A 26,743-nucleotide genomic window follows, 5' to 3' on the forward strand; every position below is an offset into this window, starting at 1 on the left:
AGCGGTCCTAATACTGACCCCTGGGGAACACCACTGTATACTTCCCTCCGGTCTGAAAAACAACCGTTCACCACTACTCTCTGCTTTCTGTTCCCTAGCTTATTTTGTATCCACGTTACCAAAGTTCCTTTAATCCCATGGGCTTTAATTTTGCCAACAAGTCTATTATGTGGTACTTTATCAAATGCCTTTTGAAAGTCCATATACACATCAATCGCACTACCTTCATCAATCCTCTCCGTTACTTCATCAAAGAACTCAGTCAAGTTCATCAAACACGATTTTCCTTTAACAAATCCGTGCTGACTTTTATTTATTGGCCGATATTTTTTCCAAGTGGCAATTCTTTTGTCTCTAAAAGTTTCCCCACCACTGACATTAGGCTGACTGGCCTGTAATTGCCGAGTTTATCCCTCTCCCCTTTTTTGAACAGGGGTGTGACATTTGCAATCCTCCAGGCCTCTGGCACCATCCCCATATCTAAAGAGGATTGGAAGATTGGAAAGGGTGATATAGTTGAAGGGTCAAAGACAGAATCTATTTGGTTAGAATTAAGGAACAATAGAGGTACCATTACACTACTGGGTGTATTCTGTAGGCCACCAAATAGTGGAAAGGAGATAGAGGAGCAAATCTGCAGGCAAATTACAGAAAGATGCAAGAACTATAGAGTAGTGATAATGGGGGACTTCAATTATCCCAATATAGACTGGGACAGTAACAGTGTAAAGGGCAAACTTTCACCGTTATTTCCCTCAGTAACCTAGGATGCATCCCATCTGGACCAGGTGACTTTTCTACTTTGAGTACTGCCAATCTTTTAAGTACCTCCTCTTTATCTATTTTATCCTCTCCAATATTGCTCCTCCCTCCTCCTTTACTGCTACGCTGGGAGCATCCTCTTTTTTCATTTAGTACCTTACCCATTCCCTCTGCCTCCACAAGAAGATCTCCTTTTTTGTACCTAATCGGTCCCACCCTTCTTTTGACTACCCTTTTACTATTTATATGATTATACAAGACTTTTGGGTTCTCTTTTATGTTAACTGCTAATCTATTCTCATACTCTCTCTTTGCCCCTCTTATTCCCTTCTTTAGATCTCCTCTGTACTTTCTGTATTCAGCCTGGTTCTCTACTGTATTATGAATCTTACTTTTGTCATAAGCCTCCTTTTCTGTTTCATTTTAATCTCTACATCTTTAATCATCCAGGGAGCTCTAGCTTTGGGTGCCCTTCCATTCCCCCTTGTAGGAATGTGTCGACTCTGTACCTGAACCAACTCCTCCTGGAAGGCCCTCCATTGTTCAGTTATTGTTTTGCCGACCAATTTTTGATTCCAATTCACCTCGGCCAGATCCCTTTTTAACTCAATGAAATTTGCCCTCCTCCAGTTAAGTATTTTCTCATTTGATTGTTCCTTATCCTTTTTCATAACTATTCTAAACCTAATGATATTATGATCACTGTTCCCCAAATGCTCCCCCACTGAAACATGCTCCACCTGCCCCATTTCATTCCCCACAACTAGATCCAGCACTGCTTCCTTTCTCTGTAGGCTGGAAACACACTGTTCCAGAAAGTACTCTTGTACACTTTTCAGGAATTCCTCCCCCTCTTTGCGCTTTACACTGTTACTATCCCAGTCTATATTGGGATAATTGAAATTCCTCATTATCACTACTTTATAGTTCTTGCATCTTTCTGTAATTTGCCTGCAAATTTGCTCCTCTATCTCCTTCCCAGTATTTGGTGGCCTAAAATATACACCCAGTAGTGTAATAGCTCCTCTATTTTTCCTTAATTCTAACCAAATAGATTCAGTCAACTACATCATCACTTTCAAGTGCCATGATAGTTTCTTTGATCAATACTGCCACCTCCCTCCTTTCTTTCCTTCCCTATCTTTCCTGAATACCTTGTAGCCAGGAATATTGGGGGTGATTTTAAACCCCAAGAACGGGCAGGTGGGAGTTGAAAATAGTTGTTTTTTTGGGTCGCAACTGCAAAATTTTCGGACTTTGCGTTCCCAGTGGGAAGCCTGTACCTGGAAATAAAGCCGGGTTGTTGTTGCGACCCAAAAAACAACTATTTTCAACTCCCACCCGTCCCCAACTCATCCATTCTTGAGGTTTAAAATCACCCCCCCTTAATTACCCAATCCTCCCCTTCTTTGAGCCAGCTCTCTGTTATTGCCACTATATCATAGTCCCATGTGGCGACTTATGCCTTCAGCTCACCAACCTTATTTATCACGCTACGTGCATTTACACATATGCATTCCAACTCATCTTTGACTGCCTTGCATGTCTGTTCCCTCCTATTTCTGAACTACTCTTTACTCTAGTGTTATTTGTCTTTCCCAGTCCTCTGTGCACCTTGTTTCTCCACTCTAATGTTTCACCCTGGTGCCCATTCCCCAGCCAAATTAGTTTAAACTCTCCCCCACAGCACTAGTTAACATCCCACAAGGGCATTGGTCCCAGCCCTGTTGAGGTGCAACCCATCCATCTTGAACAGATCCCTCCTGCCCTAGAACTGGTCCCAATGCCCCAGGAATCTGAAGCCCTCCCTCCTGCACCATTGCTCCAGCCACACATTAACCTGTCTTATCCGACTATTCCTATACTCACTGGCATGTGGCACTGGGAGTAATTCAGAGATTACTACTTTTGAGGTCCTGCTTTTTAACTTCTTCCTGAGCTCCTGAAACTCTGACTGCAGGACCTCGTCCCTTTCCCTTCCTATGTCATTGATTCCCACATGAACCACGACTTCTGGCTGTTCACCTTCCCTCTCAAAATGTTCTGCACCCTCTCAGTGATGTCCTTCACCCTGGAACCAGGGAGGCAACACACTCTACGGGACGCATGTCTGAGGTTGCAGAAACGCCCGTCTATCCCCCGACTATTGAATCCCCTATAACAACTGCATTTCTTTTGCCCCCCGCCCCCCTCGTGCAGCCGAATCTCCCACGGTGCGGTGGATTTGCTCCTGACTACACTCCCCGTGGTGTCAACACCCTCACTGCTATTCAACACTGAATACCGGTTTGTGAGTGCCACACTCTCAGGGGACTCTTGCACTGCCTGCCTGTTCCTCCTGGTCTGTCTGGTGGTCACCCACTCTCTCTCCACCTGAAATCTCTGTAGCTGCGGGGTGACCACCTCCTGAAACTCTGAGCTCGAGCAGTCGGCGGCACTTCCTGCATGTGTGATTTTCCAGGACACACGAAATTGTCTGGAGCTCCCACGTGGCACAGGATGTTCATGGGACGGGCCGCAGCTGTCCCGCCATGTTAGCTAACAGTTATTTAAACTTTTTTTAGCTTTAAGGCAATTTATTGTTTATCTAACATTAAAACACTAACCACTAAAAAACACTAACCAACCAGTAAGAACACAAACCGTTAAGAACAATAATCACTAAAACCATTAATCACTGAACTAAATACTTACTGACTTACCCTTGGTGCTCCTCCTTGTCTTGTGACGTCACTTTTTGAATTTTTCTTGATTTTTGATTCCCGTGCGGCTCCTTTTACGCACAACCACTTCTCCCGCGCTTTACGCACAACCACTTCTCCCGCGCTTAATGCACAACCACTTCTCCCGCGCTTTACGCACAACCACTTCTCCCGCGCTTTATGCACAACCACTTCTCCCGCGCTTTACGCACAACCACTTCTCCCGCGCTTAATGCACAACCACTTCTCCCGCGCTTTACGCACAACCACTTCTCCCGCGCTTAATGCACAACCACTTCTCCCGCGCTTTACGCACAACCACTTCTCCCGCGCTTAATGCACAACCACTTCTCCCGCGCTTAATGCACAACCACTTCTCCCGCGCTTTACGCACAACCACTTCTCCCGCGCTTAATGCACAACCACTTCTCCCGCGCTTAATGCACAACCACTTCTCCCGCGCTTTACGCACAACCACTTCTCCCGCGCTTTACGCACAACCACTTCTCCCGCGCTTTATGCTCCGCTCAGCCACTTCTCCTGAGCTTTGTCAATCCCTCTGATAGGTCCCAGTGTGTTTGTCAATCTCTCTGATAGGTCCCAGAGTGTTTCCTGATTCAGAACTTCTGGACATTTTTGGTATTCAGGTCTGTTCCTGTTTGGGGAAAAGGTTATTGTAGACAAGGTAAATAAAGACCAGCATCAGAATCAATGGGACCAACGGTTGGTAACAGTTGAAGATGATGATGATGATGAGGAGCACCACTTCTGTATGCTGATGGACAACCTGGGAGCAAGGAACCTCTTTAAGGAGTAAGTGAAACATGACAGCTCAATTCAGTAGAGATGAAACTCATATTTTCATGGAACTATTCTTCACTGTATCTGATTTCCAAAATGCACAATTCAACAAAATATTTATAACCTTTTTGTATTTGTATGGCTGGAATATATTTTTAAAGAAGCATTTTTTGAGCCAGTCCGTGGTTGTGATTTCCTGAACTCAGGAAGTTTCTCTCTTATGATGAACATTTTAAATTGATGACCTCTCATCAGCGACACTCCTAAGAAATTGAAAATGATAAATAATTGTATCACCATATCTTTCAAAAGTATTTAATTTCTGTGCCAAATTACCTCAAATTCCCCAAATCCTCTGGTCTGAACAATAGAAGATTAGCAGTCAGGGCAGTAATTCTTATCGTAATGAGTATCCATTTAGTCCTCCACTGGTTCCCCTTTATTTACCCTGCTAGTTACAACCTCAAAAAACTCTAATAGATTTGTCAAACACGATTTCCCTTTCATAAAACCGTGTTGACTCTGCCTAATCATATTATGATTTTCTAAGTGTTCTGTTACTACATCCTAATAATAGATTCTAGCAATTTCCCTACTGCTTACGTCAGGCTAACTGGTCTATGGTTCTCTGTTTTCTCTCTCCCTCCTTTCTTGAATAGCAGAATTACATTTGCTATCTTCCAATCCACGGGGACCTTTCTAGAATTTAGGGAATTCTGGAAGATCGAAACCAATGCATCCACTATCTTTGCAGCCAACTCTTAAAATCCTAGGATGTAGACCATCAGGTCCAAGGGAATTGTGAGCTTTTTTAGTCCCATTTTTCTAATACTTTTTCTTTACTAATCTTAATTACTTTACATTCCTCCCTCTCATTATACCCTTGGTTCCCCACTATTTCCGGTATGTTTTTTGGGTCTTCTACTGTGAATACATATATAAAATATTTATTTAACGTCTCTGCCATTTCCTTATTCCCCATTATAATTTCTCTTGTCTCTGCCTCCAAGGGACCCATGTTTACTTTTGCTACTCGCTTCCTTTTTATATACTTGTAGAAGCTCTTAGAATCATAGAATCATAGAAAGTTACAGCACGGAAGGAGGCCATTCAGCCCATCGAGTCCTTGCCGGCTCTATGCACGAGCAATCCAGCGAGTCCCATTCCCCTGCCCTATCCCCGTAGCCCTGCACATTTATTCGTTTCAAGTACTTATCCAGTTCCCTTTTGAAGGGCATGATTGAATCTGCCTCCACCACCCCCTCGGGCAGTGCATTCCAGATCCTAACCACTCACTGTTTAAAAAAGATTTTCCTCATATCACCTTTGGTTCTTTTGCCAATCACCTTAAATCTATGTTTACAATCTGTTTTTATATTTCTTGCTAGTTTACTCTCATATTCAATTTTCTCCCTCTTTATCAATTTCTTGGCCATCCTTTGCTGATTTCTAAAACCCTCCCAATCCTCAGGCTTACTAGTCTTTTTGGCAACATTATAGGCCTCTTCTTTTAATCAAATACTTTCCTTAACTTTTTTGGTTATCCACGGAGGGATCACTTTTCCCGTGGAGTTTTTATTCCTCAATGGAATGTATATTTGATATAAATTATGTAATATTTCTTAAATGTTTGCCATTGCTTATCTACCGTCATTTCTCTTAATCTAATTTCCCAATCTACCGTAGCCAACTCGCCCCTCACACCTATGTAATTGGCTTTGTTTAAGTTTAAGACTAGTTTCCAGATTAAGTACGTCACTCTCGAACTCAGTGTGAGATTCTGTCATATTATGATCACTCTGCCCCAGAGGATCCCTTACTATGAGATTACAAATTGACCCTGTCTCATTATACAAGACAAGATCTAAAATAGCCTGTTCTCTGGCTGGTTCCACGACATATCGTTCTAGGAAACTGTCTCGAATATTCCGTGAACTTGTCCTCCAAACTGCTTTTACCAATTTGATTTTCCCAGTCTCTATGATAATTAAAGTTCCCCACGATTATTGCATTAACTTTGTTACAAGCTCTTCTTATTTCTTGATTAATACTCTGTCCAGCAGTATAACTACTATTAGGGGGCCTATAAACTACTCCCAGTGTTTCCCGCCCCTTGTTATTTCTTATCTCCACCCAGACTGATTCTACTTCCTGATCTTCTGAGCCGAGATCCTTTCTCACCCCTGTCCTTATCTCATCCTTTATTATCAGGGCTACACCCCCTCTTTTTCATTTGTCTGTCTTTTCAAAACGTCAAATACCCTGGAATATTTAGTTCCCATCCTTGGTCACCTTGCAACCATGTCTTAGTAATGGCTACTAGATCAAACTGATTTATCTCTTTTTGTGCCATTAATTCATCTATCTTGTTCCGAATGCTTTGTGCATTCAGATAAAGCGCCTTTAGTTTTAACTTTTTACTGTTTTTCCCTGATTTGACCTTATTCACTGATGCACTATTACCATAAAACTCTCTGTGCCTTCCTGACACACTCTGCTAATCTTTATCCAAATCGCTATACTGCTCTATGGCCTTGACTTTTCTCTGTAGATTTATAAATTTACCCTCACCTGAACCTTTCCCCCCCCACCTCCCTTTTTTAGTTTAAAGCCCTATCTACCACCCGAGTTATTCAATTCATCAGGACACTGGTCTCAGCCCAATTTAAGTGGAGCCCATCCCAATGGAACAGCTCCCTCTTTTCCCAGTACTGGTGCCAGTACCCTATGAATTGAAACCCCTGAACCCCTGTCTCCCACACCACTCTTTGAACCATACATTTAACTCTCTGATCTATTTGACCCTCTGGCAGTAATCCAGAGATTATTACCTTTGAGGCTCTGCTGATTAATTTGGACCCTAGTTCCTCAAACTCCCTCAGTAGAACCTCCTTGCTAGTTCTACCTATGTCGTTGGTTCCTACTTGGACCACGACAAGTAGATCTTCCCCCTCATGCTCCAAGTTCTTCTCCAGCTGCGAGGAGATATCCTTAACCCTGGCACCGGGCAGGCAACGCAGCCTTTGGAACTCCCGGTTGTAGCTGCAGAGAACAGTGTCTATCCCCCTGACTATACTATCCCCTACCACTGCCACATTCCTTTTTACTCCCCCACTTGAATAGCCTCCTGTACCACAGTGCCGTGGTCAATTTGTCCATCCTCCCTGCAGTCTTTGATCTCATCCACACAGTTAGCAAGTACCTCATACCTGTTGGACAAGGTCAAAGGCTGAGGCTCCTCCATCACTGTATGCTGGGTCCCCATACCTGCCTGACTCGCAGTCACATCCTCCTGTCCGTAACCAAATCTAAACTATTTCTTAACCTAAGGGGTCTGACTGCCTCCTGGATCAAAGTATCCAGGTAACTCTCCCCTTCCCTGATGCATCGCAATGTCTGCAGCTTGGAATCCAGCTCAACAACTCTGAGCCGCAGTTCCTCGAGTTGCAGACACTTCCTGCAGATGTGGTTGCGGGGATCTCGCTGGTCTCCACAAACTCCCACATGCTGCAGTTATGACACCACCTGCCCTGCCATCCCGATGTAACCTTGTTTTATATATTTAATCAACCAAAGTTTTATGTAATTAATTGACTTAGTTTATTTTTAGTTTTTTTTTAAAACTAATTAATTTATCTACTTTAAACTAGTTTCCCACTCTTTTTAACTGTTTAGTTTTAAGGCTTTTTAACTAACACTAACAGACTAACCAATAAAAACTCTAACCGCCACTAAAGACACTAACCACCAAACACAATAACCCCTAAAAACATTACCAATAAACTAAATACTTAAACTGACTTATCCTCGGCACTCCTCTGTGACATCACATTTTGTCTTTTTCTTGATTTTTTTGATTTTACCGCTCGGGTCCACTCTCCCCGCCCCTTTATTCACCCCCGGGTCCACTCTCCCCGCCCCTTTATTCACCCCCGGGTCCACTCTCCCCTCTCCTTTATTCACCCCCGGGTCCACTCTCCCCTCTCCTTTATTCACCCCCGGGTCCACTCTCCCCTCTCCTTTATTCACCCCCGGGTCCACTCTCCCCTCTCCTTTATTCACCCCCGGGTCCACTCTCCCCTCTCCTTTATTCACCCCCGGGTCCACTCTCCCCTCTCCTTTATTCACCCCCGGGTCCACTCTCCCCTCTCCTTTATTCACCCCCGGGTCCACTCTCCCCTCTCCTTTATTCATCCCCGGGTCCACTCTCCCCTCTCCTTTATTCACCCCCAGGTCCACTCTCCCCTCTCCTTTATTCACCCCCGGGTCCACTCTCCCCTCTCCTTTATTCACCCCCGGGTCCACTCCACCCTCTCCTTTATTCACCCCCGGGTCCACTCTCCCCTCTCCTTTATTCACCCCCGGGTCCACTCTCCCCGCCCCTTTATTCACCCCCGGGTCCACTCTCCCCTCTCCTTTATTCACCCCTCGGGTCCACTCTCCCCGCCCCTTTATTCACCCCCGGGTCCACTCTCCCCGCCCCTTTATTCACCCCCGGGTCCACTCTCCCCTCTCCTTTATTCACCCCCGGGTCCACTCTCCCCTCTCCTTTATTCACCCCCGGGTCCACTCTCCCCTCTCCTTTATTCACCCCCGGGTCCACTCTCCCCTCTCCTTTATTCACCCCCGGGTCCACTCTCCCCTCTCCTTTATTCACCCTCGGGTCCACTCTCCCCTCTCCTTTATTCACCCCCGGGTCCACTCTCCCCTCTCCTTTATTCACCCCCGGGTCCACTCTCCCCTCTCCTTTATTCACCCCCGGGTCCACTCTCCCCTCTCCTTTATTCACCCCCGGGTCCACTCTCCCCTCTCCTTTATTCACCCCCGGGTCCACTCTCCCCTCTCCTTTATTCACCCCCGGGTCCACTCTCCCCTCTCCTTTATTCACCGCTCGGGTCCACTCTCCCCTCTCCTTTATTCACCCTGTTTAGTTTGGGATTGATACAGGGATATGGGGTGAATGCGGGCCAGTGGGATTAGGTTGGGAATGATAAAGGGCTATAGGGAGAGTGCAGAGCAGTGGGATTAGTTTGGGATTGATACAGGGCTATCGGGAGAGAGCAGGGCAGTGGGATTAGTTTGGGATTGATACAGGGCTATCGGGAGAGAGCAGGGCAGTGGGATTAGTTTGGGATTGATACAGGGCTATCGGGAGAGAGCAGGGCAGTGGGATTATTTTGGGATTGATACAGGGCTATCGGGAGAGAGCTCTGTCTCAGTGGCATCCAACTTTTTCTCACCCAAATTTCTAGATACATATGGAAAATATGGCCTTTAACAAACTAATTTTGCCCTCTGTTTCATACGTGTGCTCAATTTGATGATTCTTGTTGCATATTATAATATGTTTAAAAATCTTAAATCTGCTCATTCTATTATTAATTCCTGTGTCCACGTTTATAATGGAAGCTGCTTATGTAAACTTGTCACGCTGTAATTACACTCTCCCACCAGTGGTAGTGCTGTAGCTGCTCAGTCTATGCGGCAGAGATACTCGTACACCCCAACCTGGTCTGATTCACAAATTGCTGTAAGTTTTGCTATTTAACTTTAATGATAAAAATCAATGTAGGTTATATAAAATAAGAACAGAATGTATGACTTTCAGATGGGGTCTTAATTAAACCTGTACACCTTGGTCCAAGTATTCCCTGCCCTCTAACCCCACTTCACCTGAACGCCCCTTGCGCACGGCCACAGGAGGTCAGCTAGTGTGGATGTATTGAATAAAATTGCTTCTTTTTCAGTCAAAGGGAAATCAGAAACCTTTGGGCACAACTCAGAAAAGACGAGCCACATTTACTTACTAATTTTGAAGATTTCCTGGCAAAGATTTCCTTACAGATTCAAGAGGTGAACGAGGAAAAGAAAATAATGGAGTTTGCTCTAAAAAGGTTTGTTTGAATTATAACAAACAATCTGCTGATGGCAAGTTACTTAAAGTCTGAATGAGAAAAGGATGAAAATATTATATCTGTTCATACAGTATCTGAAATTTTCATCCCTATCACCAATTAAAAATACCTCTAGCTATAAATTGCGTGATTTTATTAGTTATAAAATGATAATATTTTGATTACAGAAATATAGTGATCCAATAAGATTCACCTCAAGTGGGGTATGGTAGCATAGTGGTTATGTTACTGGGCTAGTAATCCAGAGGCCTGGACTAAAAATCCAGAGTCATGAGTTCAAATCCCGCCACGGCAGCTGGCGAATTTAAATTCAATTAATTAATTAAAAATTCAATTAATTAAATTTAAAAAATCTGGAATTAAAATACTAGTATCAGTAATGATGGCCATGAAACTACCGGATTGTCGTAAAAACCCATCTGGTTCACTAATGTCCTTTCGGGAAGAAGCCTGCCGCCCTTACCCGGTCTGGCCGATATGTGACTCCAGACCCACAGCAATGTGGTTGATTCTTAATTGCCCTCTGAAATGGCCTAGCAAGCCACTCAGTTGTAAAATCTCGCTACGAAAAGTCATAATAAGAATAAAACCGGACGGACCACCCGGCATCGGACCACGAGGCACCGGACACGACAACGGCAAAACACCAAGCCCAGTCGACCCTGCAAGGTCCTCCTTACTAACATCTGGGGACTTGCGCCAAAAATTGGGAGAGCCTGACATAGCCATACTCACAGAATCATAACTTTCAGCCAATGTCCCAAACTCTTCCATCACCATCCCTGGGTATGTCCTGTCCCACCGGCAGGACAGACCTACAGAGGTGGCGGTACAGTGATATACAGTCAGGAGGGAGTGGCCCTGGGAGTCCTCAACATTGACTCTGGACCCCATGAAATCTCATGGCATCAGGTCAAACATGGGCAAGGCAACCTCCTGCTGATTACCACCTACCGTCCTCCCTCAGCTGATGAATCAGTCCTCCTCCATGTTGAGCACCACTTGGAGGAAGCACTGAGGGTAGCAAGGGCACAAAATGTACTCTGGGTGGGGGACTTCAATGTCTATCACCAAGAGTGGCTCGGTAGCTGGCCGAGTCCTGAAGGACATAGCTGCTAGACTGGGCCTGCGGCAGGTGGTGAGCGAACCAACACGAGGGAAAAACTTACTTGACCTCGTCCTCACCAATCTACCTGTCGCAAATGCATCTGTCCATGACAGTATTGGTAGGAGTGACCACCGCACAGTCCTCGTGGAGATGAAGTCCCGTCTTCGCACTGAGGACACCATCCAACGTGTCGCGTGGCACTACCACCGTGCTAAATGGGATAGATTCAGAATGGATCTAGCAGCTCAAAACTGGGCATCCATGAGGCACTGTGGGCCATCAGCAGCAGCAGAATTGTATTCCAGCACAATCTGTAACCTCATGGCCCGGCATATTCCTCACTCTACCATTACCAACAAGCCAGGGGATCAACCCTGGTTCAATGAGGAGTGTAGAAGAGCATGCCAGGAGCAGCACCAGGCGTACCTAAAAATGAGGTGCCAACCTGGTGAAGCTACAACTCAGGACTACATGCATGCTAAACAGCGGAAGCAACATGCTATAGACAGAGCTAAGCGATTCCACAACCAACGGATCAGATCAAAGCTCTGCAGTCCTGCCACATCCAGTCATGAATGGTGGTGGACAATTAAACAACTAACGGGAGGAGGAGGCTCTGCAAACATCCCCATTCTCAATGATGGCGGAGTCCAGCACGTGAGTGCAAAAGACAAGGCTGAAGCGTTTGCAACCATCTTCAGCCAGAAGTGCCAACTCAGCCTCCTCCCGATATCCCCACCATCGCAGAAGCCAGTCTTCAGCCAATTCGATTCACTCCACGTGATATCAAGAAACGGCTGAGTGCACTGGATACAGCAAAGGCTATGGGCCCCGACAACATCCCAGCTGTAGTGCTGAAGACTTGTGCTCCAGAACTAGCTGCGCCTCTAGCCAAACTGTTCCAGTACAGCTACAACACTGGCATCCACCCGACAATGTGGAAAATTGCCCAGGTATGTACTGTCCATAAAAAGCAGGACAAATCCAATCCGGCCAATTACCGCCCCATCAGTCTACTCTCAATCATCAGCAAAGTGATGGAAGGTGTCGTCGACAGTGCTATCAAGCGGCACTTACTCACCAATAACCTGCTCACCGATGCTCAATTTGGGTTCCGCCAGGACCACTCGGCTCCAGACCTCATTACAGCCTTGGTCCAAACATGGACAAAAGAGCTGAATTCCAGAGGTGAGGTGAGAGTGACTGCCCTTGACATCAAGGCAGCATTTGACCGAGTGTGGCACCAAGGAGCCCTAGTAAAATTGAAGTCAATGGGAATCAGGGGGAAAACTCTCCAGTGGCTGGAGTCATACCTGGCACAAAGGAAGATGGTAGTGGTTGTTGGAGACCAATCATCTCAGCCCCAGGGCATTGCTGCAGGAGTTCCTCAGGGCAGTGTCCTAGGCCCAACCATCTTCAGCTGCTTCATCAATGACCTTCCCTCCATCATAAGGTCAGAAATGGGGATGTTCGCTGATGACTGCACAGTGTTCAGTTCCATTCGCAACCCCTCAGATAATGAAGCAGTCCGAGCCTGCATGCAGCAAGACCTGGACAACATCCAGGCTTGGGCTGATAAGTGGCAAGTAACATTCGTGCCAGATAAGTGCCAGGCAATGACCATCTCCAACAAGAGAGAGTCTAACCACCTCCCCTTGACATTCAACGGCATTACCATCGCCGAATCCCCCACCATCAACATCCTGGGGGTCACCATTGACCAGAAACTTAACTTAACTGGACCAGCCATATAAATACTGTGGCTACGAGAGCAGGTCAGAGGCTGGGTATTCTGCGGCGAGTGACTCACCTCCTGACTCCCCAAAGCCTTTCCACCATCTACAAGGCACAAGTCAGGAGTGTGATGGAATACTCTCCACTTGCCTGGATGAGTGCAGCTCCAACAACACTCAAGAAGCTCGACACCATCCAAGATAAAGCAGCCCGCTTGATTGGCACCCCATCCACCACCCTAAACATTCACTCCCTTCACCACCGGCGCACTGTGGCTGCAGTGTGTACCATCCACAGGATGCACTGCAGCAACTCGCCAAGGCTTCTTCGACAGCACCTCCCAAACCCGCGACCTCTACCACCTAGAAGGACAAGAGCAGCAGGCGCATGGGAACAACACCACCTGCACATTCCCCTCCAAGTCACACACCATCCCGACTTGGAAATATATCGCCGTTCCTTCATTGTCGCTGGGTCAAAATCCTGGAACTCCCTTCCTAACAGCACTGTGGGAGAACCTTCACCACACGGACTGCAACGGTTCAAGAAGGCGGCTCACCACCACCTTCTCAAGGGCAATTAGGGATGGGCAATAAATGCCGGCCTTGCCAGCGACGCCCACATCCCGTGAACGAATAAAAAAAAAAATGTGTTGAATTGGAACACAGGTCCTGATTGGCCTAGATTGGTATATGTGATGCATGGCAATGTAACAAAGATGAATTCCTCAAAGATGTCTCTTGCCCACAATAGATTCCAAGTTAAGGTGGTCTGGTTTGTAATCCAGATATTTGTGCTCAGGGCTATCGACAGCCCATCTATAAAAATACCTTGGCCTTGAAATTCGGCTGCACAGAACCCGTTTTTCAGGCGCTAACTAACCCCCCAATATGTCTGTCAGGAAGAGTGTGCACATTTCCGACCTGCCATATTGATTAAGTAGGTTGCGCTGGTTTCAGGAGCAGTCGCCGGGAATTTTTAAAATGGGGGAATAATTATTGAAATTGGTGGTTCAGTGGCAGAATTCCTGCCTGCTCCGCCGGAGACCTGGGTTGGATTACTGGCCAATGCAGGACACTTTGTGGGGAAATGGGATGAACTGGATTGCTCTTACGAAGAGCCGACATGGGCTCGATGGGCCGAATGGTGGCCTACTGTGCTGTACCATTCTATATGATTCCATGATTCTAGAGTCCTACTTTTCTTGTAGGACCCGTTTTCCATTCTCGATTGTCCCAGCATTTCACGCACCCCCTACTGAACTCGCTCAGCATAGCATGGCGCTAACCAGTAGGAAGGCCCTTCACCAGCGCTAGTTAAAGGGATCATGCAGGACTTACAGGTTAGTTGCTGGTTTCTTATTTCAGGCTCCTGGTTAATTTCTGGGTGTTTCTTAATGTGTTTTATCACTCTGGAAAGTTTACTTTGCGTATTGTACATCTCACAAACATGAACGGTCTGGTAGAAAGCAGGAATAGCTGGGCCAAGAGGGAAGAGGAGGGCACTGCACAGGAGGGCAGACCCACAGCGATGGGAACACTTCTTCTACATTAACTTCATTCAGGAGCAATGTATGAGGTGCCTTTGCTTCACCATTGAGCTATGTCACCTGCAGCAGCCACAACTCAAGCCTCACACCAGGGCCTGGGCTGCACTGCCTGTGGCTGTCAAGGTCACCGTGACCCTGAACTTTTATGCCACTGGCTCTTTCCAGGCTACAAGTGAACATCAGTGATATCTCCCAGTTCGCAGTCGACCGCTATATGAGGGAGGTGACCGAGGCTCCCTACACCAGAAGGAACACCTACGTTATCTTCCCCATGGACAGGGCGAAGAAGGACGAGAGAACACTGGGCTTCACCCACATGGCAGGCTTTGCCTGGGTGCAGGGTGCAATAGACTGCGCCCACAATGCCTTACGTGCTCCCCATCACCAGCCGGCATCTTTATGAATAGAAAGGGATTCCACACTCTGTGATTGCAACCATGGGCAGTGCATCATGCAGGCCTGTGCCCGATTTCCTGGCAGCAATCATGACTCTTTTATCCTGCGTCAGTCCTCAATGTCGCTTTTGTTCCAACCAGGCTGGCAGGTTACAGGTTGGCTACTGGGCAGCAAGGGGCAGGGTTTTCCCCTCCAGACATGGCTCACGACTGTTGTCAGGTACTCGGGCACAGCTGCAGAGCAGGCCTGCGATGAGAGCCATGCTGCCACAAAGAACATCATCGAGCAGACTATTGGCTTCCGCTGCCTGGACCACTTGGGGGCAGCTTTGCAACACATCCCGAGTGGGTATCCCGTTTTGTGGTCATCTGCTGCATGCTCCACAACTTCATCATCGTGAGGAACCAGCCTTTACTACAACCACCAGCAAGAGGAGGAGGGAGAGGGGGAGGAGAGGAAGAGCAGAAGCAGCATTGACCACCAGTGCACCCTCCTACCCGAGCTCAGAGAGTAGCTCATTGAGGAACGCTTAACCTGAACCTTCCCCCCCGCCCCCCACCACCATCTGACCGTCCCCAATACACCCACAATCCTCACCACCATCAGATTGCCTTTCTTCAGTCTGGACTTATGGATCTTGCTCTCACTTCACCACGAATATAAACACCAACACCAAATCCAGAGCATAAAGCAAATTTATCCAACAACTCAATTCCACCTGTATCTGATGGTTAACAAATAATTATGAATCACCCTTGTGCAAGCCCTTAATGCCTGTCTTCTGTGCTGCTTTCCCTGTCTGAGAGCTCCTAGGAGGTGTTTCCCGAGTGAGTACAGCTTGGGAGGTGGGAGGCTGCTGAACTTCCGTTGAGGACACTTTGTGGCCGTGGTGGGTGATCTCGAGTAGCTCTGGGCCTCGAGGGCCCGGCTGGAGATTGCAGCCTCTCGGCCCGAGTCTGGGGCGGCTGGCTGTGTGGCACTGACATGGGCACTGGCGGAGTGGGTGTGGGGGGAGAAGGCATGCTGTCATCCTGAGAAAGGTCAGCAGGTGCCTCTCCCATGGAGCCAAGGCCACTCTCCTGTGTCTGGGCCTCAGCACTGCTGGGGCTCTGCTGGAGAACAGAGTGCAGGAGTGAGGTGACGCTTTGGAAGTCCCCCGTCAACACTGGCCCCCAAAACCAAGAGGGCAACAGTATGAGCTTCCATGGCAGCAGTGTGAGCTGTCAGCAACGGCTCCATCATAGTGGGCACCACTGTCGTGCTCACAGATCTGACCACTCGCTCTGTGTTGGACAGAATGATCTCCATGCTCTGCGTGAAGCCTGGACACAAGTTGACTGGACTCCTCCATGCTCTGAGCTATTGCACACGAGCTCGCTGGCAGGCTGTCCAGTGCAGCTAGCAGTTCCTGGTAAATGTCCATCAGCCTTCTTCAGTAGCCTGGGCCAGAAGTCAGCATCTGAATCTTTTACAGCAGAACTAGTGTGTGATCTCAGTAGTATGTGGTGTACCTGGCAGTGCTGATGCAGTCATCGTTAGGGGAGTATACCTAGTAGTGTGGATTTAAACATCGTTAGTTTAGTATACCTAGTAGTGTGGATTTAAACATTGTTAGTTTAGTATACCTAGTAGTGTGGATTTAAACATCATTAGTTTAGTATACCTAGTAGTGTGGATTTAAACATCATTAGTTTAGTATACCTAGTAGTGTGGATTTAAACATCGTTAGTTTAGTATACCTAGTAGTGTGGATTTAAACATTGTTAGTTTAGTATACCTAGTAGTGTGGATTTAAACATCATTAGTTTAGTATACCTAGTAGTGTGGATTTAAACATCGTTAGTTTAGTATACCTAGTAGTGTGGATTTAAACATTGTTAGTTTAGTATACCTAGTAGTGTGGATTTAAACATCGTTAGTTTAGTATACCTAGTAGTGTGGATTTAAACATCGTTAGTTTAGTATACCTAGTAGTGTGGATTTAAACATCGTTAGTTTAGTATACCTAGTAGTGTGGATTTAAACATCATTAGTTTAGTATACCTAGGAGTAGAATCGTAGAATTATAGAAGTTTACAACATGGAAACAGGCCCTTCGGCCCAACATGTCCATGTCGCCCAGTTTATACCACTAAGCTAGTCCCAATTGCCTGCACTTGGCCCATATCCCTCTATACCCATCTTACCCATGTAACTGTCCAAATGCTTTTTAAAAGACAAAATTGTACCCGGCTCTACTACTGCCTCTGGCAGCTCGTTCCAGACACTCACCACCCTTTGAGTGAAAAAATTGCCCCTCTGGACCCTTTTGTATCTCTCCCCTCTCACCTTAAATCTATGCCCCCTCGTTATAGACTCCCCTACCTTTGGGAAAACATTTTGACTATCTACCTTATCTCTGCCCCTCATTATTTATAGACTTCTATAAGATCACCCCTTAACCTCCTACTCTCCAGGGAAAAAAGTCTCAGTCCATCCAACCTCTCCCTATAAGTCAAACCATCAAGTCCCGGTAGCATCCTAGTAAATCTTTTCTGCACTCTTTCTAGTTTAATAATATCCTTTCTATAATAGGGTGACCAGAACTGTACACAGTATTCCAAGTGTGGCCTTACTAATGTCTTGTACAACTTCAACAAGACATCCCAATTCCTGTATTCAGTGTTCTGACCAATGAAACCAAGCATGCTGAATGCCTTCTTCACCACCCTATCCACCTGTGACTCCACTTTCAAGGAGCTATGAACCTGTACTCCTAGATCTCTTTGCTATAACTCTCCCCAACGCCCTACCATTAACGGAGTAGGTCCTGGCCCGATTCGACCTATCAAAATGCATCACCTCACATTTATCTAAATTAAACTCCATCTGCCATTCATCGGCCCACTGGCCCAATTTATCAAGATCCCGTTGCAATCCTAGATAACCTTCTTCACTGTCCACAATGCCACCAATCTTGGTGTCATCTGCAAACTTACTAACCATGCCTCCTAAATTCTCATCCAAATCATTAATATAAATAACAAATAACAGCGGACCCAGCACCGATCCCTGAGGCACACCGCTGGTCACAGGCATCCAGTTTGAAAAACAACCCTCTACAACCACCCTCTGTCTTCTGTCGTCCATCCAATTTTGTATCCAATTGACTATCTCACCTTCGATCCCATGAGATTTAACCTTATGTAACAACCTACCATGCGGTCTTGTCAAAGGCTTTGCTGAAGTCCATGTAGACCACGTCTACTGCACAGCCCTCATCTATCTTCTTGGTTACCCCTTCAAAAAACTCAATCAAATTCGTGAGACATGATTTTCCACTCACAAAACCATGCTGACTGTTCCTAATCAGTCCCTGCCTCTCCAAATGCCTGTAGATCCTGTCTCTCAGAATACCCTCTAACAACTTACCCACTACAGATGTCAGGCTCACCGGTCTGTAGTTCCCAGGCTTTTCCCTGCCGCCCTTCTTAAACAAAGGCACAACATTTGCTACCCTCCAATCTTCAGGCACCTCACCTGTAGCCATGGATGATTCAAATATCTCTGCTAGGGGATCCGCAATTTCCTCCCTAACCTCCCATAACGTCCTGGGATATATTTCATCAGGTCCCGGAGATTTATCTACCTTGATGCGCGTTAAGACTTCCAGCACCTCCCTCTCTGTAATATGTACACTCCTCAAGACATCACTGTTTACTTCCCCAAGTTCCCTAACATCCATGCCTTTCTCAACCGTAAATACCGATGTGACATATTCATTTAGGATCTCACCCATCTCTTGTGGTTCCGCACATAGATGACCTTGTTGATCCTTAAGAGGCCCTACTCTCTCCCTAGTTACTCTTTTGCCCTTTATGTATTTGTAGAAGCTCTTTGGATTCTCCTTTGCCTTATCTGCCAAAGCAATCTCATGTCCCCTTTTTGCCCTCCTGATTTCTCTCTAAACTCTACTCCGGCAATCTCTATACTCTTCAAGGGATCCACTTGATCCCAGCTGCCTATGCATGTCATATGCCTCCTTCTTTTTGACTAGGGCCTCAATCTCCCGAGTCATCCAAGGTTCCCTACTTCTACCAGCCTTGCCCTTCACTTTATAAGGAATGTGCTTGCCTTGAACCCTGGTTAACACACTTTTGAAAGCCTCCCACTTACCAGACGTCCCTTTGCCTGCCAACAGACTCTCCCAATCAACTTCTGAAAGTTCCTGTCTAATACCATCAAAATTGGCCTTTTCCCAATTTGGAATTTTAACTTTTGGGCCAGACCTATCATTCTCCATAGCTATCTTAAAACTAATGGAATTATGATCACTGGTCCCAAAGTGATCCCTCACTAACACTTCTGACACCTGCCCTTCCTTATTTCCCAAGAGGAGTCAAGTTTTGGCCCCTCTCTAGTCGGGCCATCCACATATTGAATGAGAAATTCCTCCTGAATACACTCAACAAATTTCTCTCCATCCAAGCCCCTCATGCTATGGCTGTCCCAGTCAATGTTGGGAAAGTTAAAGTCCCCTACTATTACCACCCTATTTTTCTTGCAGCTGTCTGTAATCTCCTTACATATTTGCTCCTCAATTTCCCATTGACTATTTTGGGGTCTGTAGTACAATCCTATCAAAGTGATCTCTCCCTTCTTATTTTTCAGTTCTACCCATATGGACTCAGTGGGCGAACCCTCGGATATATCCCCTCTCACTCCTGCCGTGATGTTCTCCCTAATCAAGAACGCAACTCCCCCTCCTCTCTTACCTCCTGCTCTATCTTTCCTATAGCATCTGTACCCTGGAACATTGAGCTGCCAGTCCTGCCCCTCCCTTAGCCATGTTTCAGTAATAGCTATAACATCCCAGTCCCATGTACCCATCCATGCCCTGAGTTCATCTGCCTTGCCCACCAGACTTCTTGCATTGAAATAAATGCAGTTTAATCTAGACTTACCTTGGTCATTTGCCCTGCTTTCTCAGACCATCTGTCCGGTCATGTTTTGTACACTCTCCCTTACTGCCTTTTGTTTCTGTCACCACTTTACTTCCCACTGACTTCCTGCATCGGTTCCCATCCCCCTGCCACATTAGTTTAAACCCTCCCCAACAGCACTAGCAAACACTCCCCCTAAGACATTGGTTCCAGTCCTGCCCAGATGCAGACCGTCTAATTTGTACTGGTCCCACCTCCCCCAGAACCGGTTCCAATGTCCCAGGAATTTGAATCCCTCCCTCTTGCACCATCTCTCAAGCCACGTATTCATCCTAGCTATCCTGTCATTCCTACTCTGACTAGCCCGTGGCACTGGTAGCAATCCTGAGATTACTACCTTTGAGGTCCTACTTTTTAGTTTAACTCCTAACTCCCTAAATTCAGCTTGTAGGACCTCATCCCGTTTTTTATCTATATCGTTGGTACCTATATGCACCACGACAACTGGCTGTTCACCCTCCCCCTCCAGAATGTCCTGCAGCCACTCCGAGACATCCCTGACCCTTGCACCAGGGAGGCAACATACCATCCTGGAGTCTCGGTTGCGTCCGCAGAAACGCCTGTCTGTTCCCCTTACAATCGAGTCCCCTATCACTATAGCTCTGCCACTCTTTTTCCTGCCCACCTGTGCAGCAGAGCCAGCCACGGTGCCATGAACCTGGCCGCTGTCACCTTCCCCTGGTGAGCCATCTCCCCCAACAGCATCCAAAACGGTATACCTGTTTGAGAGGGGGATGGCCACAGGGGACCCCTGCACTACCTGCCTGCACCTCTTACTCTGCCTGGTGGTCACCCATTCACTTCCTGCCTGTACACCCTTTACCTGCGGTGTGACCAACTCGCTAAACGTGCTATCCACGGGTTTCTCTGCATCGCGGATGCTCCACAGTGAATCCACCCGCAGCTCCAGCTCCGAGTTACGATCGGTCAGTAGCTGCAGTTGGACACACTTCCTGCACACATGGTCGGCAGGGACACTGGTAGTGTCCATGACTTCCCACATCTTGCAGGAGGGGCATATCACGGGTGCGAGGTCTGCTGCCATGACTTGCCTTAGCTTAGTTACCCCTTTTAAATTACGTTGAAATTAGAAAATGTTAACTATACCAGGGACCTAGGTTCACTAAAAAAAACACTACCTGCCCACAGTTCTAAGAAAAAGAAATACTCACCACCAACCACCCACCTGCTTTCCCTGTGACGTCACTCTTTGATTTTTTTGATCAGAACCCGGTTGGTCCGCTCTCGCTCTGCGCTGTTTTTATCCCCGCTCTCGCTCTGCGCTGTTTTTATCCCCGCTCTCGCTCTGCGCTGTTTTTATCCCCGCTCCGCTCTCGCTGTTTCCCGCCGCTCTGGTCCGCTCTCGCTCTGCGCTGTTTTTATCCCCGCTCCGCTCTCGCTGTTTCCCGCCGCTCTCGCTCTCGCTGTTTTTATCCCCGCTCCGCTCTCGCTGTTTCCCGCCGCTCTAGTGGTGTGGATTTAAACATCGCTAGGGGAGTATACCTAGTAGTGTGGATTTAAACATTGTTAGTTTAGTATACCTGGCAGTGGTCTCACCCCCCCGGTGAGCTGGCGCCTGTGGAGTCCTATCCTCCGGCCCCAGTTCCTGTGCACTTATGCCCGGTGATTCATGACATGAAGATCCCTCCTCTAGCCGAAGCTCAAAAGTAGGCGAGGTGCCCTGCCCCTGCAAACTCCGCTCCACGCGCACCGCGCACCCCGCACCCCGCTCCCTGCTCGCCTGATTCCGGGGGGCGGTCACATCTCTAGCCCCTCGTATTACAAACTGTAACATGCAAGATGTTGTAAACAATTTTACAACACCAAGTTATAGTCCAACAAATTTATTTTAAATTCCACAAGCTTTCGGAGGCTTCCCCCTTCCTCAGGTGAATGGTGTGGAAATGAAATTTTCGAATCCTTCGCATTTGAAAATCACAGAACAATGCCTGGTGATTACTGCCCGTTGCCAAGGCAATCACAGAGAGCAGACAGAAAGGTGTCACCTAAAAGGCCACCGAATATACAAACCCCCCAAAAAAAAGGAGAGAGAGAGAGAAGGAAGACAGTCAATGACCCGTTATATTAAAAACAGATAACATTTGTTCGCTGGTGGGGTTACGTGTAGTGTGACATGAACCCAAGATCCCGGTTGAGGCCGTCCTCATGGGTGCGGAACTTGGCTATCAATTTCTGCTCGACGATTTTGCGTTGTCGTGTGTCTCGAAGGCCGCCTTGGAGTATGCTTACCCGAAGGTCGGTGGCTGAATGTCCATGACTGCTGAAGTGTTCCCCGACAGGGAGAGAACCCTCCTGTTTGGCGATTGTTGCGCGGTGTCCGTTCATCCGTTGTCGCAGCGTCTGCATGGTTTCGCCAATGTACCATGCTCCGGGGCATCCTTTCCTGCAACGTATGAGGTAGACAACGTTGGCCGAGTCACAGGAGTATGAACCGTGCACCTGGTGGGTGGTGTCCTCTCGTGTGATGGTGGTATCTGTGTCGATGATCTGGCATGTCTTGCAGAGGTTACCGTGGCAGGGTTGTGTGGTGTCGTGGACGCTGTTTTCCTGAAAACTGGGTAATTTGCTGCGAACGATGGTTTGTTTGAGGTTGGGTGGCTGTTTGAAGGCGAGTAGTGGAGGTGTGGGGATGGCCATAGCGAGGTGTTCGTCATCATTGATGACATGTTGAAGGCTGCGGAGAACATGGCGTAGACTATTGCAAAGAAGCATACCGACAACTGGACAACCAGGAACACTACAGACGGTTACCCACAGACCCGACCAAAGAACACACCCATCAGCTCAACAAACTGATCAAGACCTTCGATCTAGACCTTCAAAACATCCTACGCACTCTCATCCCACGTACTCCCCGCGTGGGAGACTTCCACTGCCTCCCAAAGATACACAAAGCCAACACACCCGGACGTCCTATCGTATCAGGCAACGGAACCCTGTGTGAGAACCTCTCTGGATACGTCGAGGGCATCCTGAAACCCATCGTACAGGGAACCCCCAGCTTCTGTCGCGACACTACAGACTTCCTACAAAAACTCAGTACCCACGGACCTGTTGAACCAGGAACACTTCTCACCACGATGGACGTCTCGGCACTCTACACCAGTATCCCCCACGATGACGGCATCGCTGCGACAGCATCAATACTCAACACCAACAACAACCAATCTCCAGACGCCATCCTACAACTCATCCGCTTCATCCTTGATCACAATGTCTTCACCTTCAATAACCAGTTCTTTACCCAAACACACGGAACAGCCATGGGGACCAAATTCGCACCCCAATACGCCAACATTTTCATGCACAAGTTCGAGCAGGACTTCTTCACTGCACAGGACCTCCAACCAACACTATACACCAGATACATCGACGACATTTTCTTTCTATGGACCCACGGTGAGGAATCACTAAAGAGACTACACGATAACATCAACAAGTTCCATCCCACCATCAAGCTCACCATGGACTACTCCTCAGAATCAGTTTCTTTCTTGGACACACGAATCTCCATCAAAGATGGGCACCTCAGCACCTCACTCTACCGCAAGCCCACGGACAACCTCACGATGCTCCACTTTTCCAGCTTCCACCCTAACCACGTCAAAGAGGCCATCCCCTATGGACAGGCCCTGCGAATACACAGGGTCTGCTCAGACGTGGAGGAACGCGATGGACACCTACAGACGCTGAAAGACGCCCTAGTAAGAACGGGATATGATGCTCGACTCATCGATCGACAGTTCCGACGGGCCACAGCGAAAAATCGCGTAGACCTCCTCAGAAGACTAACACGGGACGCAATCAACAGAGTACCCTTCGTCGTCCAGTACTTCCCCGGAGCGGAGAAACTACGCCATGTTCTCCGCAGCCTTCAACATGTCATCAATGATGACGAACACCTCGCTATGGCCATCCCCACACCTCCACTACTCGCCTTTAAACAGCCACCCAACCTCAAACAAACCATCGTTCGCACCAAATTACCCAGCTTTCAGGAGAACAACGTCCACGACACCACACAACCGTGCCACGGAAACCTCTGCAAGACATGCCAGATCATCGACACAGATACCACCATCACACGAGAGGACACCACCCACCAGGTGCACGGTTCATACTCCTGTGACTCGGCCAACGTTGTCTACCTCATACGTTGCAGGAAAGGATGCCCCAGAGCATGGTACATTGGCGAGACCATGCAGACGCTGCGACAACGGATGAACGGACACCGCGCAACAATCGCCAAACAGGAGGGTTCTCTCCCTGTCGGGGAACACTTCAGCAGTCATGGACATTCAGCCACCGACCTTCGGGTAAGCATACTCCAAGGCGGCCTTCGAGACACACGACAACGCAAAATCATCGAGCAGAAATTGATAGCCAAGTTCCGCACCCATGAGGACGGCCTCAACCGGGATCTTGGGTTCATGTCACACTACACGTAACCCCACCAGCGAACAAATGTTATCTGTTTTTAATATAACGGGTCATTGACTGTCTTCCTTCTCTCTCTCTCTCCTTTTTTTGGGGGGGTTTGTATATTCGGTGGCCTTTTAGGTGACACCTTTCTGTCTGCTCACTGTGATTGCCTTGGCAACGGGCAGTAATCACCAGGCATTGTTCTGTGATTTTCAAATGCGAAGGATTCGAAAATTTCATTTCCACACCGTTCACCTGAGGAAGGAGGAAGCCTCCGAAAGCTTGTGGAATTTAAAATAAATTTGTTGGACTATAACTTGGTGTTGTAAAATTGTTTACAATTGTCAACCCCAGTCCATCACCGGCATCTCCACATCATGCAAAATGTTGGCATTCCTCTCCTTTCTGTCAGTTTGTACCTCATTATAATCTGCTGTCACCTTGTCTCACTGTCCGCCACTTACTATTCACTGCCAGACATTATCTACAAGAACCTTTAGCAAGGTCACACTAACGTTTCTTAAAGCAATAAAGCAGCAGCGTTGGGAGGACACAGAGCTCCAGTCTCTTGTGCTGCTCGGCATTCCATTTGATCACACTGTGCAATAAGAGGTTCAAGATAATAACTGGTTGTTTGAGTTAAGAGTAGTTTAAAAGGAAATTGGATAAGTATTTGAAAAAGAATAATGGGATTTGAGAATGTTGTTCAATTTGCTTCAGCTCAATCACTGCTTGTTCTTTAATTTCTCTCATTCTTGTACTTATCCCTCAGTCACAGTGAGAGTTCAAGGTAATAACAGGCTGTTTTAGTTGATTTGTATTTAGAACATAAGAACATAAGAAATTGGAGCAGGAGTAGGCCAATCGGCCCCTCGAGCCTGCTCCGCCATTCAATAAGATCATGGCTGATCTGATCCCAACCACAAATCTAAAGAACACAAGAAGTCGGAGCAGGACCCGGCCACATAGCCCCTGGGCCCTCTCCGCCACCCACAGGGCATTGACCGATCCGAACTCAGCTTCATGTCCAATTTCCTGCCCGCTCCCCATAACCCCTAATTCCCTTTACTTCTAGGAAACTGTCTATTTCTGTTTTAAATTTATCTAATGATGTAGCTTCCACAGCTTCCTGGGGCAGCAAATTCCACAGACCGACCACCCTCTGAGTGAAGAAGTTTCTCCTCATCTCAGTTTTGAAAGAGCAGCCCCTTATTCTAAGATTATGCCCCCTAGTTCTAGTTTCACCCATCTTTGGGAACATCCTTACTGCATCCACCCGATCAAGACCCTTCACAATCTTATATGTTTCAATAAGATCGCCTCTCATTCTTCTGAACTCCAATGAGTAGAGTCCCAATCTACTCAACCTCTCCTCATATGTCCGCCCCCTCATCCCCGGGATTAACCGAGTGAACCTTCTTTGTACTGCCTCGAGAGCAAGTATGTCTTTTCTTAAGTATGGAGACCAAAACTGTATGCAGTATTCCAGGTGCGGTCTCACCAATACCTTATATAACTGCAGCAATACCTCCTTGTTTTTATATTCTATCCCCCTAGCAATAAAAGCCAACATTCCGTTGGCTTTCTTGATCACCTGCTGCACCTGCATACCAACTTTTTGATTTTCTTGCACTAGGACCCCCAGATCCCTTTGTACTGCAGTACTTTCCAGTCTCTCGCCATTAAGAAAATAACTTGCTCTCTGATTTTTCCTGCCAAAGTGCATAACCTCACATTTTCCAATATTATATTGCATCTGCCAAATCTCCGCCCACTCACCCAGCCTGTCTGTATCCCCCTGTAGGTTTTTTATGTCCTCCTCACTCTCTACTTTCCCTCCCATCTTTGTATCATCTGCAAATTTTGATATGTTGCACTCGGTCCCCTCCTCCAAATCGTTAATATAGATTGTAAAGAGTTGGGGACCCAGCACCGACCCCTGTGGAACACCACTGGTTACTGGTTGCCAGTCCGAAAATGAACCATTTATCCCAACTCTCTGCTTCCTGTTCGATAACCAATCCTCCACCCATGCCAGAATATTACCCCCAATCCCGTGATTTTTTATCTTAAGTAATAATCTTTTATGTGGCACCTTGTCGAATGCCTTCTGGAAGTCTAAATACACTATGTCCACTGGTTCCCCTTTATCCACCCTATACGTTATATCCTCGAAGAACTCAAGCAAATTTGTCAGACATGACTTCCCCTTCATAAAGCCATGCTGACTTTGTCCTATTAAATTATGCTTATCTAAATGTTCCGTTACTGTCTCCTTAATAATAGACTCCAAAATTTTACCCACCACAGATGTTAAGCTAACTGGCCTATAATTTCCAGCCTTCTGCCTA

General features: G+C 47.1%; 1 protein-coding gene across 5 annotated transcripts in view; it reads left to right on the forward strand.

Annotated features, from left to right (window-relative positions):
* cracr2aa (calcium release activated channel regulator 2Aa) overlaps positions 1-26,743 on the forward strand; it is a 205,020-nt gene that overhangs the window by 62,434 nt on the left and 115,843 nt on the right. For 4 of the 5 annotated variants that reach the window (XR_010966159.1, XM_067999165.1, XM_067999167.1 and 1 more), the window contains exons 4-5: positions 4,112-4,277; positions 10,013-10,159. Coding sequence is in view for 4 of the 5 variants with exons in the window: in XM_067999165.1 (XP_067855266.1) it covers positions 4,112-4,277; positions 10,013-10,159 (313 nt within the window). In the remaining variant the exon portion in view is untranslated. The remainder of the gene's footprint in view (positions 1-4,111; positions 4,278-10,012; positions 10,160-26,743) is intronic. The other variant, XM_067999168.1, reaches the window with a different exon arrangement.

Source organism: Heptranchias perlo, chromosome 18, assembly GCF_035084215.1.
Source record: "Heptranchias perlo isolate sHepPer1 chromosome 18, sHepPer1.hap1, whole genome shotgun sequence".
Lineage (NCBI taxonomy): Eukaryota > Metazoa > Chordata > Chondrichthyes > Hexanchiformes > Hexanchidae > Heptranchias > Heptranchias perlo.